This window comes from Cervus elaphus, chromosome 5 (genome assembly GCF_910594005.1).
Source record: "Cervus elaphus chromosome 5, mCerEla1.1, whole genome shotgun sequence".
In the NCBI taxonomy this organism is placed as follows: Eukaryota; Metazoa; Chordata; class Mammalia; order Artiodactyla; family Cervidae; genus Cervus; species Cervus elaphus.
In genome coordinates this window covers 1,614,929-1,627,792 of record NC_057819.1, presented here as the reverse complement: position 1 = coordinate 1,627,792, position 12,864 = coordinate 1,614,929, and the positions used below count along the sequence as shown (strand labels likewise).

At 62.1% G+C, this 12,864-nt stretch overlaps 1 protein-coding gene across 4 annotated transcripts in view; it reads right to left on the bottom strand.

The window, feature by feature from the left end:
- Positions 1–132: 132 nt before the first annotated feature.
- Positions 133–12,864, bottom strand: part of SPECC1L (sperm antigen with calponin homology and coiled-coil domains 1 like) — an 86,139-nt gene continuing 73,407 nt past the window's right edge. For all 4 annotated transcript variants that reach the window (XM_043901160.1, XM_043901161.1, XM_043901159.1 and 1 more), the window contains 3 exons: positions 4,724–4,840; positions 2,757–2,816; positions 133–1,679 (listed from right to left, as the gene is read on the bottom strand). In XM_043901160.1, coding sequence (XP_043757095.1) covers positions 1,590–1,679; positions 2,757–2,816; positions 4,724–4,840 — 267 coding nt within the window. In that variant the 3' untranslated portion in view covers positions 133–1,589. The remainder of the gene's footprint in view (positions 1,680–2,756; positions 2,817–4,723; positions 4,841–12,864) is intronic.

Below are 12,864 nucleotides of genomic sequence, written 5' to 3'. Positions count from 1 at the left end.
AGGCCACCCCCCCTCCAGGCCCCGGGACACCTCCTCGCCCGCGGGCTCCGGGGTCAGCCGTCCTCCCAGCACAGCCAGACCCTGGAAGCAGTGAGCGTCCTGTTCATGGTGACCCAGAAAAGCCCAAGCCGATGTGTTACAACACTTTTAATACATTCAAGAGTATTTAATAGAACAAAATTTAGGGTATTGTCAGTCAGCAGAAGCCTGTGGTCAAGAGGAAGCCCATGGGTCCTTTTGCAGGAAGCTTGTGCTTGGCGGGAGGAGGCAGGCGGCCCCTGGCATGCTGGCTGCAGGCAGGCTGGGCCCCAGGCCGTCCAGACGGCCCCTCACAGCCAGTAGTCCTGGCCAGCCTCCTGCAGTCTCCTCACAGGACCCCCGTGGGGACCGAGGGCCTGGCCACATGGGCTGTCATCAGAGGCAGCAGGGCCCCCGGGAGACCCCCTTGCAGCCCCACCAGCCCTGGGCTGAAGCCGGGCCCTCCTCCAGGGGACGCCGGGGCCCCCACCCCCGGCCCTGCGGCAGGCGTCCCCAGGGACAGCGAGCGGCCTGCAGACCCAGGGAGGTCTCCGCCGGACAGGAAAGCGGCCCCCACTTAATAAATAGACTCAATCGTGGCCACAGGCTGGGCACGCAGGCTGCCGTGAGCGTGGGGGAGAGAGGAGCCGAGGGGAGACGTGGAGGGCGGCCCGTCTCCCTGACGGCCACCGGGTGGGCACAGTGGCGCCCGCAGATGTGAGGGCAGGCCCGGCAGGCGTCCTCGGGGGCCTGGGCTCCGGCCGGGCGCTGCTCCACAGCTGACAACGGCGCTTCACCCACAGCCTCTCACCCCACGGAGCTGCAGCGCCCGCCGCGCGGCTGCCTCCTCGCCCCGAGCCCCCGGGGTGCGGGCCGCCCTTCCGCCTGCCAGTCTGGGTTCTGGACACGGGTCACCCCAGCAGCTCCTGGGCCCCAGGACGGGCCGAGGTTGGTCATCGGGATGCGGGCCCGGCCTGCAGAGCTAAGGCACTTTTGTCCACCCCGCCGGAGGCAGGCCATGTCCAAGCGCTGCAGGGGCTGAAGCCGCAGTGTCTGGGCCTCGGGTCGCTCGGCTTTTCCTCCCGTTTCTGGCGACGCTGGTCCTGTTTCCCCGCCTCACGTCCAGACGCTGTTTCATTGCTATGTTTACTAAAACAATTTAACAGTGGTGCTGAGAGAACAGGAGCCCTTCCCCCAATATTGCTCGTAAGAAACGCACTTTCTAGCCCAAGAACCGCTTGTGGGGAACTCCTCTATCAGGACCCTGAGGCCAGCACCGGGTTCCCAGGCCCCTGGGGCTGGAGGGCAGCAACGTGTCTGCGCATGGGAGCCTGGGGGCAGGAGGCAGGCAGGTCCCGGCAGGCTCCCGACCCTGGTTCTCGGGTGGGCAGCCGAGGTGCTTCCCGGGGCTGTGGGCGCAGGAAGCCCAGTGCCCCAGCTGGCGGAGGACGAGCCTCCCGCCACGGCTCCGACCCGGGTGGGCGAGCGGGTCGGGCTGCAGGCCGAGTCCCCGTGGGGCGGGCGGCTGGGGCACAGGAAGCTTGCTGGGCCCCGTGACGGGTGGCGGGCGCTCAGGTCTCGAAGTACTTGTAGATGGCAGTCACGTAGAGCATCACACTCTGCCAGTCCGGCCGCTCGGTCCGCACCATCTCGCTGATGTCCTGGCGGGAAGCAAGCAGCCGTTAGAGCCTGGGCGGCCCCCCGGGCTCCGGGCCCCGCCCCGCCTGTCACACAGGCCAGAGGGCAGGGTGTGGCCACATCCCCGCCGGGTGCCCAGGGCCGCCCAGGGCCTAATGGGGCTCATCCCCACACGTGCCCGCCCCCCAGGCCTGCCGCACAGCCCCCAGCCGTGACCCCAAGGCCTGCAGGTGCCGGCCAATGCTGCTGGGAAGCGGGCGGGGGCCTGAGCTCTGAGCCGGGCCTCCCAGGCCCGCTGGAGAGCCGGGGGTGCAGGGCACAGATGAGCGTGGGGTCAGCCAGACGGGGAGAAAGAACACGCGCGTGTTCAGTGGAGGAGCCTCAACGGGAAGCTTTCAGGGTGGGGGACTGCCCACTTCTTGGACATCAGAACTTTACACGTGGCGTGAACCTTCCAGATAAAGGAACCATCACATAACCGTACTTCTGTCTACGTTTACAACCGAATAGAAGCCACTCAAAACCATGTGCTTCTGTGAGATCGCAAGACAGATTCATGGAACTCTGCGTGAACACTCCTGCAGGGTAAAGATGAGTGCAAACACTTGTTCAAAGCTATCGGTTGCTACAAGGCAGGTGACAGGTACCCTCGGGCTGGGAGGTAGCTCTGGGGGCTCCTGACCTGGCCCCGTGGGGTCCCTCACTCTGCGGACACCCTAAGCTGTGCGTCTCTGGGTGCAGGGAGGTTGGCTGTGTACTTGGATGCAGCGTTTTCTCCCTTGAAGTCAAACCTGCTGACGAGGCAGGAGCCCCCACAGAACAATCTGTCCCGAGCACGGCAGCCCCGCCCCGCCCTGACCGCACCCCCGGGGGCCCTGTGCTCTGGGCCCCCGCCCTCCACTGGGGCATAGGCCGAGCTGCTGGGGTGCGCCTCCGACGGCGACCCTGACCACCCCCAGCCAGGGCGCGGCCTCGGACGCTCCGTGTGAGGCACGGGGCACACGGGGCGGGCCGTCCGCACCCTCCCGGGTCCCCGCAGCTGGCAGCGCCCCCGAGCGCCTAGGGCCCCGCCCGGCAGCCCCCTCAGGATGAGGCCTCACCAGTGTGGACTTGATACCGACGCTCTCGGCCGCCTGGAAGGCCAGAGTGAAGTTCCTCCGCTGGAAGAGAAGCCGCAGGACGGCTGTGTGAGCAGGCCGGGGAGGGCCACCAGCCCGCCCACGCCTGCCGCGCTGACCGCCGCCCCGGGCCCTCCCGCCCCTCTGCCGACCGGCTGTGCGGTGACCCCCAACAGGGCTCAGACCTGAGCTGCCTGTACACCCCCAAAGCTAATAAGAAATACCTGTGAAATAGTTTTCCCTTTGTGGGGGTCTTCAGAAGTCATCTGAAGGGCAGGAGGGGCCCTGAGATGGGGTGCTGGGGGCAGTAGAAGGCTTGGGGTGCACTGAGCCCGTCCTTTTCTGGGGGATGGTCTTGATCCCTGCCTCCTGTACAATGTCATGAACCTCTGTCCATAGCTCTTCAGGTGTTCTATCAGATCAAATCCCTTTCCACGGGACTGGAAAAGGTCAGTTTTCATTCCAATCCCAAAGAAACGTAATGCCAAACAATCTTCAAACTACCACACAATTTCACTTATCTCACACACTGACAAAGTAATGCTCAAAATTTTCTAAGCCAGGCTTCAACAGTACATGAACCATGAACTTCCAGATGTTCAAGTTGGATTTAGAAAAGGCAGAGGAGCCAGAGATCAAATTGCCAACATCCGCTGAATTACTGAAAAAGCAAGAGAGTTCCAGAAAAACATCTACTTCTGCTTTATTGACTATGTCAAAGCCTTTGACTGTGTGGATCACAAGAAACTGTGGAAAATCCTGAAAGAGATGGGCATACCAGACCACCTGACCTGCCTCTTGAGAAACCTGTATGCAGGTCAAGAACAGTAGTTAGAACTGGACATGGAGCAACAGACTGGTTCCAAACTGGGAAAGAAGTATGTCAAGGCTGTATATTGTTACCCTGCTTATTTAACTTATATGCAGAGTACATCAAGAGAAACTCTGGGCTGGAGGAAGCACAAGCTGGAATCAAGATTGCCGGAGAAATATCAATAACCTCAGATATGCAGATGACACCATCCTTATGGCAGAAAGCGAAGAACTAAAGAGTCTCTTGATGAAAGTGAAAGAGGAGGGTGAAAAAGTTGGCTTAAAGCTCAACATTCAGAAAACTAAGATCATGGCATCCAGTCCTATCACTTCATGGCAAATAATGGGGAACCAGTGCAAACAGTGGCTGACTTCATTTTTCTGGGCTCCAAAATCACTGCAGATGGTGACTGCAGCCATGAAATTAAAAGATGCTTACTCCTTGGAAGGAAAGCTATGACCAACCTAGACAGCATATTAAAAAGCAGAGACATTACTTTGCCAACAAAGGTCCGTCTAGTCAGGGCTATGGTTTTTCCAGGGTTCATGTATGGATGTGAGAGTTGGACTGTGAAGAAAGCTGAGCGCCGAAGAATTGATGCTTTTGAACTGTGGTGTTGGAGAAGACTCTTGAGAATCCCTTGGACTGCAAGGAGATCCAGCCAGTCCATCCTAAAGGAAATCAGTCCTGGGTGTTCATTGGAAGGACTGGTGCTGAAGCTGAAACTCCAGTACTTTGGCCACCTGATGAGAAGAGCTGACTCATTGGAAAAGGCCCTGATGCTGGGAAAGATTGAAGGCAGGAGGAGAAGGGGACGACAGAGGATGAGATGGCTGGATGGCATCACCGACTGGATGGGCATGAGTTTGAGTAAACTCCGGGAGTTGGTGAAGGACAGGGAGGCCTCGCGTGCTGCAGTCGTGGGGTCGTAGAGTTGGACACGGCTGAGCGACTGAGCTGAACCGAGCCGAGCCGGTCCTGGCTGGATGGGGAGGAGCCTGGCCTGGCGTGGGTGGCGCCGCCCAGACCACTCTCCGCACCAAGCCCTGAGCCTGTGTCATCAGCCAGGGGGTGAACCGGCAGCCCGCCCCCGTGCCCCCGGAAGGGCCCCGCCTCCGCACCCGCGCGCCCGCACCTTCTCCTGGCTGCTGAGCTCCTGGTAGGGGATGTGCGCGGGGAGGTAGGTGTGCAGCAGGGCGCAGAAGGCCAGCCCATCGTTCCAGCTGCTGCTGAAATTGGTGATGTCAATGTTCTGCAGGAAAAGAAAAAAACACGTGAGTGACACCCCTCCCCAGGCTTCTCAGGTCACAGTGGAGGGGGCGGAGGCTGTCAAGTCCAGGTAGGACGAGCCTCTGCAGAAAGCTCGGTGGGCCGGGGCCCGGGCCCGCTGGTGTCAGGGGCCGCGGGAGCGGCAGCTCTGTGTCACGAAGAGCTGAGTCCAGCCACCCCGCACCCCGACTCACAGGACAACCCCACTTCACAGCGAGGGCGGCGGCTGCCAGTCTGCAGAGGGAACACCCAGAGCCGACGGCATGGGCGGCAGGCCCCGCGATGCATGTGCAAGGGTCAGCTCGGCTCCGACAAGTACCCAGCTCCATGTCCAGGAAGCACTGTTCCCAACTATAGACGTGATGTGTCCCTCAGAGTATCTTATTATATGACAGAGCAGGTCAGCTAGAGATTAGCTTTTACCTTATTTGCAAGAATCCTTTTGAAGCAGAAACTCCACGATTACATTTGGAAATTCACACACTTTATGAAAATACCATGAACTAAAGAAAGAGCGTCCCCGGCGTGGCACGACCTGGGTTCTGTCTGCGGGCCGCCCTCCTCGGGGACACCGGGCACCGCGCCCCTCCCTGAGCAGCGGGCACAGGGCAGTGCCCTGCATCTGCAGGGAGCTCCAGCAAGGCTGCCCGCCGACCCCCGCACAGACAGCTAGTTCCTGACCCCACACGGGGCCCAGGGGCCAGGCGGGGCTCCTGACAAAAGCCACAGGGGGGTGGACACGAGCTCTGTCGCCAAAAGGAGCCGTCGGGCCCTGACCGCAGGCCCCGGGACGCTGCCCGCTGGGGGCGACGAGCCAGAGGTCACTCCCCCAGTGGCTGCCAATCCAGCCTGGAGGCCTTGTTCGTAGGCTGTGCTGACGGAAGCGACCAGGTCGCGGTGCCAAGGGGGCACAGACCTGCCGAGAGCTCTGGGGCGAGTGCGGCAGCGTGTGGTGGGCCCGCCACGGCCAGAGAAGGGCAGAGCCAGCCCCCCACGCTGAGGCCCGGAAGCCCCGCATCACCGGTCCCCACGACAGCGGGGACCCCCCAGCAGGCTGGCCGCCCTCACAGCCTCTGCTCTGCAACGCCTGCCACCCCCACGGCCAACCTGCCCCTCTGCCCTCCCGGGGATCTCAGGACGCAGCCAGTGGGAGAAACACGGACGGGAAGGAGGCCACCTGTCCATGGCCCCTGGGGGGCAGGGCCCCCGCGTTCCCACACACCGGCGCGCGCCCCACGGAGGCCCGGGTCCTGGACCCCCACGGGACTCCTCCGCCCAGTCCTGGGGGCGCGGCCCCGACCAGGGAGCCAGGACACGGGCGGCCCAGGGGCAGCAAGGACAGAGCGCCTGACGACGTGTCCAGCTCCACACGGGCCAAGGCCTGCCGCCGGCCGCTCACGCAGGCCTGCAGGAAGCATGCCCCACTTCCTGCCCAGCGACCGGCCGACCTGGAGCCGCCTACGTGCCTGGCCTCAGCGGCTGTGACAGAGGCCCGGGCTCTGCCGGAAGCAGCTGGGCCTGCAGTCCAGCAGCAGCGGGTAGGCGGCTGACCAGAACCTTCAAAGCCCTGAGCAGAGACGCACGCAGGGCACCCTGCCCACCCCAGGAGCGTCGCCGGGCCCCGCGGGCAGCTGGCCTGCCTGTGCCGTCTCAGCTCCCGCAGACTCACCTGAGGCGCCGCCCCGCCCGCGGCCCTCCTGAGCTCAGACGCAGCCTGTCCCCCTGCAGCGGGCAGGACCCACTTCCGTGCACTGACGCTGGGTCGGGGGGGGGGGGGGGGCGGTCTGAGGGCCGAGAAGCTATACAAACAGTATGTCAGAGAACATCTTGACACGTTGTCACTTGTCTTTTAATTAAGGGCCACGAAACGCACCCCCAAATGCCACACAGTGGTGGTTCCGACAGTACATATTCCGCTTGCAGTGCAGGAGACACGGGTGTGATCCCTGAGTCGGGAAGATCCCCCAGAGAAGAGCATGGCAACGCACTGCAGTACCTGGCGGGCTACACACAGGCCAGGGGGCTGCAAAGAGCTGGACACACCTGAGCGACCGACACTTTCGTATTTAAGGCAATAAGGCACGGGGCCTGAGCCCACGGTTTGCCTCTGCAACACACAGCTTCCTCCACCGGCTCAGCCATCACGGCGGGGTCTCCCACCAACCACACTGCCTGGCGTCGGGAGGCAGGAAGGAGCCACAGACAAGCCTCTGCCCAGGGGCCTCCAGGCCTCAGCCCAGGCCGGGGGGCAGCGTTTGGGGGATGTTAGAGCCTGGGTGCGGATGGTGGGGAGGCAGGGCCCAACGAGGGAGAACCGGCAGGAGGCGGTTCTGGGCTCCCGGGTGACCCCCGAGTGACGGTCAGCAGAGGCCCCCTGGCCCCGGCGGAGCAGCCCGTGGTGCTGGGTGCACGTCTGCCTGGGCCCTTGGCCAGGCTCCGCTCTGGGTCAGGAGAGGGAGGCCCGCGTGTCGTGACATCCACGTCAGACGTGCATGTGAAGTGGAGGCGGGAAGAGACGCAGGGCGGGCGGGCGGGGTGGGAGGGCGCTGGCCTGAGGACACAGCCGCCTGCACCCTGCAGGGCTGGGGCAGCAAGGACCCTGGCCCCTACTGAGCCTCCACACGGCCGGCTGGGCCTGTCCAGATGCCCCTGGCCTGCCCTCCCCCGGGGAGCCAGCCAGTCGGTCGGGCACAGCTCTCCAAGGTCCCGGGGCCCAGCGTGCGGCCTGGAGGCAGGCCCACTGCCCTGAAGGCGTCGGCCAGCCGGACCCCACTCGGGACGCCGCCCGCTGGGGAGCTGGGCCAGGATGGAGCACTGGGCAGAAGGCCCCAAGGCGCCCTTCTGAGGAGAGGGCTTCCCGCAGCAGGCGGCCGAGCGGCTCCAGCCGGTGACCGTGCTCCGCACCGGCCCCACCCCCGCCTGGACGGATGGATGCACTCAACCCCACAGCTCAGGGCTTCTGCCCGATACCTGAGCCAGGGGCAGATGCAGCCAATTCACCCCCAGACAGAGCTGTGAGGCTAGCCTCCCCAAGCCCAAACACAGACGCTCTGGACACACTGTCCCATTCCTTCCAGACAGACACTGAAAGGAAACAATGCAATATGCGAACCTTATTTGGATCTTAATTCAAGCAAATCAACTGTAAAGCTGACCAGGATCCAACTGGGAACTCTGAACTCTGTCCAGACGTGTGTGTGTGTGTGTGCGCGTGTGTGCGTGTGCACGCTTAAGTCGCTCAGTCGTGTCCAGCTCTTGTAGCCCACCTGGCTCCTCTGTCCATGGGATTCTCCAGGCACAAATACTGGAGTGAGCTGCCACACCCTTCTCCAAGGGATCTTCCTGACCCAGGGATGGAACCAGGGTCTCCCGCATTATGGGCAGATTCTTTACCACCTGAGCCGCCAGAGAAAGTGTCCAAACGAGTGGTGATGTTAAATGGAATGCCAGGGGTGGGGGGTGACCAGGACACCTGGGCCTGGGGTGTGTCCCCAAGGGCCATTTTACTTTAGCACTGCTTTAGCACAACATACCTAAAAATTTCCATGAGAAACAAACAAACCTACAACTCAACAGCGAACAACCCAATGGTGCAAACACGGAAAAGGGCAGAGGCCCCGAACCAGCTTGTCTCCAAGGCTGACGGACGCCCAGCAGCACAAGAGAAGAAGCGGGAGGCCGCTGGTAACCAAGGAACCGCAGGCCAGAACCCAGACTGTGCCACTCCACTGCCTCCCCCGCCGGGCTGCACGGCACCCTGAGAGCTGGGAACCCCAGGAGCTGGGGACGGCTGCACGGCGGCACCCTGAGAGCTGGACCCCTGAGAGCAGAAGCTGGGGACAGCGAGAAGCCAGGGCCCCCTTCTGGCTGCTGCGGGGCAGGGAGACAACCCCTGGCCACACACACAGAGCGCCACCAGGGGCCCCGGGAGGGCCACCCCGAGAAGACCCGCAGAGGGCATGGACCCGAGTCCCCCCGGGAGCATTCACGGCAGCACGAGAGGTGGAAGCGGAAGCAACACAAACGTCTACGACCAGAAAACGGACACGTGAAACGGGGCGCACGCACAGGACGGAGGAGCGGCACAGGCTACAGGCTGGATGCGTCTGGAAAGTCATGCCCGACCCCGGGCCGTGGGCCAGGCTCTGCAGAGGCTGCTCCAGAGCTGGCTTTGGAGCACCCTGAAGAGAAGGAGAGAGGGTCCAGAGGCCTCCGCACAGAATGGGCTTTACAACACAAGCTTCATCTCTAAACACGAAGCCTGCTGAAAGTGAGACACCACTTTACAAAGACAGAGAACGTACACCTGGGCTTGTTCAAACACCTTACGTCTGAGAAAGACAGTCCACGCAAGGCGGTGGCCCAGGGTTCAGCTGCCAGAGCAGAGGCTCCGGCCACAGCCCTGGGCCCAGCGGGGAGAACACCACGCGAGGGGAGGCGGCCTGGACGCTCCGCATCGCCTCTCTGCCTGACCAGGCTGCCCGCAGGGCCCCAAGGGGGGCGGTGACGCGGGGACAGAGCCCCTCAGTACACGCACCCGGTCAGGAGCCCACTTCACGGCCTCCAGCAGCAACCGCTGCTCTTTCCCATCTTTCAGCGGTTCGTTCTGCACCGACCAAGCGCACCCGTCCAGAGGGGTGTGGCTCCTGGGACCCTCGGCGGGGCGGGGCAGCCCCTGCTCCTGCCCTCCCGGGCTCCCGACCCCCGCTCCGCTCCCCACGCCCCCCGTCCTGGTTTCAGCTTGCACACAGGTCAGTTGCTGGTGTAACAGGGCTCAGGACACAGCCAGAGAGGCTGAGGGCCGCGAGAAGGAGGTGGTCCTGCAGGAGAAGCCTCAGTCATCTGAAGGCGGCCTACCGCTCAGGAAAGGGCACCGCAGTAAGAGACCTGCAAATACTATGTTTCAAAACTAATCTTGGGAGTTCCCTGAGGGCAAGGGTCATGCCCCAGACGGCATGACGTCTCTTCTGGAGTGAGTGGCCTCGTGATGGACACTTCACCAAGAAGGGTCCTGGATGTGTCGCAAAGACACCCAACATCACGAGCTCAGAGGCACCTGCAGGACAGAAACCAAACCTCACACGCAGGACAGGACCGAGGCTGCCCGTGCCCAGCCCCGGCCAGGACAGGGAGGACTGGGGGCCCTCGTGTGCCGCGGGGGACGGGAGCCCCAACCCTCTCAGACCACGTGACCCAGCCAACCCACTCTCAGACGCCTCCACACACACCCACACAGACGGTCCAGGGGGCCTTTCCTCACAACAAGCGACAGCTGGAAACAGCCCTGAGTCCACCAACAGTCGAACGGATAATGAACCGGGACACAGCCGTAAACGGACGAGTCTCCAGGAAAGGAGGAGATGAATTACTGACACACAACCATTACGCTCGGTGAGAGAAGCCAGACCCCCCCCCAAACTGCAGCTGCGGTTCTGTTTACACAAAATCAAGAAAAACGCAAGCCCTGCAGTGACAGCAGACCAAGGGCAGGATGTTCTCACGGAGACAGACGTCTGTCGGGCGTGGGGACAGATCCCCGGGCGTGCACGTGGATCACAAGTCAGCAAAGCTGTGAAACTGAAACCCGTGCAGCGGCAGCGGTCACCACCGCACGGTAACGCCGAACCCTGAGTCACGCCTCACCGTGGCGGGGCTGCCACGCGTCAAACACAGAGAAAAAGGGGTTAGATTTGTGGTCACCAGAGGTGGGATGGGGAGGGGAACCGGAGGCAGAGACTTGCAGTTTCGAGATAAATAGGTCCTAGGGACGTAACTGGAGAAGGCAATGGCACCCCACTCCAGCATTCTCGCCTGGAAAATCCCATGGACGGAGGAGCCTGGTGGGCTGCAGTCCATGGGGTCGCTAAGAGTCAGACACGACTGAGCGACTTCACTTTCACTTTTCACTCTCATGCATTGGAGAAGGAAATGGCAACCCCCTCTAGTGTTCTCTCCTGGAGAATCCCAGGGACGGGGGAGCCTGGTGGGCTGCCGTCTACGGGGTCGCAGAGAGTCGGACACGACTGGAGTGACTCAGCAGCAGGGACGTAACACTGCTGTATGCTGTACATAAAAGTTGAGAGTAGACGCTTACAGTTCTCATCACGGAACATCTTTCTACTCCACACGCACGTGAGACGAGGTTCACTCAGCCTCCTGTGGTCACACTTCATGTGTGCGTGCGTAGTTGGACCATCACGCCCCACACCTGATGTTCATCTGTGCCGCGGTCAACCCCACCTCAGCACGTCTGCTTAAAAGACAAGAGGGCAGCCGAGACCACACTCACAGTCAGATCCAGGCTCTACACGGGGTCTCTCGGCTTCCCACCTCTGCAGTTCATCCCCAGTGTCTTGCATTTTGTGACTGAACACAGCGCGCAGTTAAACCACAGCAGAGCTAGCCCGGGGCTGTGGACTGACGGGGATGCTGCCTGCTGAATGCTCGCGGGGGGGGTCCCCAGTGAGCCCGTGGGCAGCCTGCATGTGTGGCAAGAACCCCTCCCCTCCCCGCCCAGGCCCCTCTCACTTGGGGTCCCTGTCGCACTAGTACTGTCTCCACTTTCTAGAGAGACGGCCTGGACTCCTGAGAAGCGGCCTGGTGGTGTTTCTGCCCTGAGTCCCCCTTAGAGCCTCACTGCCCATCAGCGTGGGGTCCACGTCCCTCCCCTGGAGCCGGGCAGGCCCCTGTGCCAGGTCATGAAAGGCAAGGGGCTGGTACCTGTCCCCCTCTCAGGATGCCTGCTCTGGGGCCGTGGCCAGCAGGCTGTGAGGAGGCCCTGGCCACAGGGAGGTGTCCACCCAGATGTGTGCGGGCGGGAGCCTCCGACGGAGCAGAGAACCATGCCTCCCATGCACTACCGATGGGCACGCACGAGCCACGTCAACGCTGGCGAGCCTGCGTCACCCACTCTTGGCTGCAAACAGCCAGCCTGCTGTGTCCTGCATGGAAGGGCCCACTGGCAAGAAACCCAGCCCCCTTCCCCACGGTGCCAAGCGGCGGACCACCGTTCCCATGGCAGTGAAGCACCTCCACAAGTAACTGCCTTCCACAAACTTCCCGAGTGACCTCAAGCTAAACTTACGCGTGTGATGGAATTAACCTGTCAAACCTCCACTGCTCTGTGGCCTTCACACAGTTATGCTGGCCTCCCATGCAAAGTCACTGAAGCACAAGAGGAAAAAGGCTTCTCATGATGGAAGGAAGTGAGGACTGTGCAAGCTGCTGGAGATGATACATGAAGATTATGTGACCCAGACAATTTAATGGTTCTGCTTTTAGCAAAAAAATTAAGCAGCTCTTGAAAACGTTGCTTATCTGATTTCTCTCCTATTTCTCAGCATTCCTCATATAATAAAAAGGCCTGCTTACTGGAAACCTCCTGGAGCCCAGGGCACTGTCTGGTGGGAAGGGCCTGGGGCTGGGCGTCGGGAGACCCCAAGACAAGCACAGTGGCCACAAGCTCATCCGGCCGGCGGAGCGGGAGCCCCTCGTTATGATTCCCAGGCCCGTCTCAGGTGTGACCTTCGAGGTGCGGGTTCCAATGAACACACGCGCTCCTGAGGCTTCGAGCTGACCAAGCACCAGTGGCCAGGCCATCGGCCACACCCAGCGGCTGCCCTGTCGTCGCGGAGTTCCACAGGAAGGGAGGAGGAAGGCCAAGGGCTGGGACCCTGAGTCCTGGAGTCGACGACCCAGGGAGCCCTCCTGCCGGAGGAGCCTCAACAGGCGCGTCTGAGAGGCTCTGCCTGCCCGGGGGACAGCCACCCCTCCCGAGCACCTTCCTGAGTGTGCGGGCCCTGGAAGACACGCCCGGTTAGGAAGGCGGGAACTGGGGCTCAGCCGGGGCTGCTGGGGCTCCCCGGGCCGCTCAGCACTGCGGGAATCCTAACTGGCGTCATGGGGAACCTGCCTGAGCGGTGTCACCTACCTCACACTAACACGACGATCAAGCTAATGTACCAAAATGCTACTAAGCAATTAATTTAAACATCAGAGCCCTGACAT